Source organism: Akebia trifoliata, chromosome 3 (genome assembly GCF_017979445.1).
Source record: "Akebia trifoliata isolate Shusen 1 chromosome 3, ASM1797944v1, whole genome shotgun sequence".
In the NCBI taxonomy this organism is placed as follows: Eukaryota; Viridiplantae; Streptophyta; class Magnoliopsida; order Ranunculales; family Lardizabalaceae; genus Akebia; species Akebia trifoliata.
The window spans coordinates 34,370,998-34,374,248 of record NC_141377.1 but is presented as its reverse complement, the minus strand read 5'-3'; the positions used below and the strand labels follow the sequence as shown (position 1 = coordinate 34,374,248).

At 40.3% G+C, this 3,251-nt stretch overlaps 1 protein-coding gene across 1 annotated transcript; it reads left to right on the top strand.

Moving 5' to 3' along the window:
* Nucleotides 1–541: 541 nt before the first annotated feature.
* LOC147406541 (Ras-induced vulval development antagonist protein) lies at nt 542–2,491 on the top strand. The gene has a single exon (XM_086434618.1). It carries the CDS (start codon nt 596–598, stop codon nt 2,237–2,239), a length of 1,644 nt encoding a protein of 547 aa, XP_086290744.1. The 5' UTR covers nt 542–595; the 3' UTR covers nt 2,240–2,491.
* The last annotated feature ends 760 nt before the right edge of the window (nt 2,492–3,251 follow it).

Sequence of the window (3,251 nt, the reverse complement as noted above, 5' to 3'; positions counted from 1 at the left end):
TGTACAATTGTGTATCCCGAGGAAAATTATGGTTCTTGTAGAGGTGAGTTTTTAAGTTACCCTATTAGGTTGAGTTACTAAATCATTACACTTTATGCATATAAACATTTGAAACACATTTTTACGAAAAATAATTGTAAATTTTAAGTTCTTTTATATAAGACTTTACCAATACTAGATTATCTAATCTTAATGAGGAATGTATTGACCCGATTTGGGTGGAATTTTTCATTACTGACATCGGGTTGGGCAAGGGTGCTGGTTGGTGTTTCTTAAGTTTGGTTGGGCGTGGGCTGATCGCCAGCCCGGCCCAAGCCGCCCGAGTCGCAGCTTTTCATTACTGACGTCGGGTTGGGCAAAGGTGCTGGTTGGTGTTTATTAAGTTTGGGTTGGGCGTGGGCTGATCCCCAGCTCGGCGCAAGCCGCTCGAGTCGCAGCTTTATTTTAAATCAGTTGAAACTATTCGACTCGATCGAGTCAACTCGTTATCCGGTTTTAATACCACGCCAGCCGTCAGCGACTCGTTTTATAATTTATAGACCTCGAAAATTGAGGGACGAGGGTTTCATTTCATGCCAACTCCCCCAAATCGATAATGGCCGAAAGAGAATACGAGAATGGCGATTCTTCACGCAGGCGCGACCGAAGGCTCTTATCAAAGGTGGAGATTCCGCAGAGACGCCATGAATCAGGTAGGTCATCATCTCCTTCATACTCTTCAGATGATCACCACCGTAGAAATTATAGCCCAATCAACGGTTACGGAACAAGATCTCATCAAGATTTGGATCGCCATCGCGATCGATTTGATTCAAACGAATACTCAAACCATAGAAGAAGCCCTATATCTCGAACTGAAACCCTAGGAAACCGTGGATACGATCGAAGAGATCGTATTGATAACTCTGCACCGTTTCTCGATAGAGATTTCAATAAGGGACGGTTTTCGGATTCTGATTCTGACGAGGAGTTGAAAGGTTTGAATTATGAAGAGTATCGAAGGCTTAAACGTCAGAAATTGAGAAAGAATTTGAAGAATTGTATTTGGAATGTAACTCCTAGTCCTCCTGAAAGTGAAAGGGAACTATCGGTGCCATTGGATGAATCGAAGGAAATTGTAGGCAAATCCTTGGAGAATGAACAAAATGGTTATCCTAGAGATGAAGATCGAAGTAAGAGAGTCAGATCTGGTGGAAGAGATGAATTTGAAGGATCGAAGAAGCATTTTTCGGATACAAAATCTGAGTCGGAATCAGATACTGATAGGTTGCACTCGAGGAGAAAGGGAAGGAAAGATAGAGGGAAGAGTAAATCGTTGAGTTCTAGTCGGAGGTGTAAAAATAGGGATTCATCTACTGATACTGAATCCAATGAGACTGTGAGCGAGTCAGATGATTCTTATTCTTCGAGTGAAGAAGATACAAAAAGGTCAAGAAAGAAGTCGGGGAGTAAGCGGAGTCGGCAAAGTAAGAAGAGAAGTAGGCGAAGCAGTCGGAAAGTGAGAAGTAGAAGAACGAGAAGAGATAGTGATTCTGATGAAAGCAAGAGTGAGGAGGGTGGAAGTGAGGAATTGAGCCGATCCTCTGAGGACGATGCAATAACTAAGAAGCGGAAGAACCCTGATTTGTCTTCTCGTTTGAAACAAAGCAAGAAAAAGAGACGTTCAGAATCTGTTAGTGAGGGTTCTAGTTCTACTGATATCGATGCTGATACGAAGACCAATCTGAACGTGGACGATGCCTTGAAAGCTGAGAACGAAAATGAGGCTCTTATGTTCAAAGAGATGATAGAACTGCAAAAGAAATCTTCCTTGGATAATGATCCATTGGTGGGTCCCATGCCTCTGCCGAAGGCTGAAGGACATATTAGTTATGGAGGAGCCCTTAGGCCTGGTGAAGGTGATGCTATTGCTCAGTATGTACAACAAGGGAAGCGTATTCCACGAAGAGGAGAAGTGGGTCTTTCAGCTGAGGAGATTCAGAAGTTTGAGTCTCTTGGGTATGTGATGAGTGGTAGTAGGCATCAAAGGATGAACGCCATTCGTATCAGAAAAGAAAACCAGGTGTACAGTGCAGAGGATAAGAGGGCATTGGCGATGTTTAACTATGAGGAGAAGGCGAAACGTGAGCACAAAGTTATGGCTGATCTGCAACGGCTGGTCCAACGGCATATTGGGCAGGATGTTGGTCCTACTCACGATCCCTTTGCGGGAAAAGCCACTGATGGTGCTGATACCTAATTATCATGTATGCCAATGTTTAGTCTGAGCTATATGTTCTTAAGTTTCTCTATTGGTATGCTTCTTGTTTTCATGTTTTTGAGGGGATTGTGTTAAATTCTAGTAAAACAAAAGAGTTGAATGTTTTGACTCTTGTAACAAGGCACATGCAAAGCAAACCAAACCAAATGCTCTCTACTGTCTTTGAAATGTTGTTGGGCTTATTAAGTTCTTAATCTCTCAATATAAGCAAGAGCTATCCTTTCTTTCTTACATTGGATCTTACACATATTAAAGCTTTTTCTAATTAGATTAGTAAAATTTCACTAATGCTATTTTGAATAAGAGCTTTGTTAGATTTCATCAAATTCCTTTGTTGATCTAACATTATTTCTTTTCAGGTGATCAGTTGACCCTAGTAAAATTTCACATGATATCTAGTTTGAGTTTAAAATAATGCTTGTAGGTGTTAACCCCCAAATAACTAAAAGTCAAATACCTCAGGATTGGTTGGCAACCTCATTGGATGGTGAGATCCATCTGCAAGATTTGTTACTTAAAGAAGAAGAAAATCTCCATTCCCATAGTGATGATCTTCATAGTACACAAAATATGTCAGCCCCCTTGTTTTACATGTATTCGAACAAAGTTTAGCCTCTTTAGGAGCTTCACGTTTTTTTCAATTGCCACCCACTCCACCCCACCGCTACCTGACCCGTAAAACCATTTTGATATCCTTGAACAGTTGTGGTATCCACTGTATCAAAGGATGCCCTCCAATATTGTATTTGATGGAAATAAAAATTTCATACAAGAGTTAAGCTTTAGTATCCTTGTTTTGTTATTTTTTTGTGTGGTGCAAACGGTTTAAGGCATTTAGAGGGTTCTTTGAAGATTTTTTGTTTAGGTGGGATCTTGTTTGTAATGATTTAAACTAGTTTGTAGCTTCTTCTTTGAGGACATCTTGTCCTCTTTTCAATAAAATTTGAGTTATCTAAAAAACAATGTAGTTAGAATATCAGGTTATTAAGTC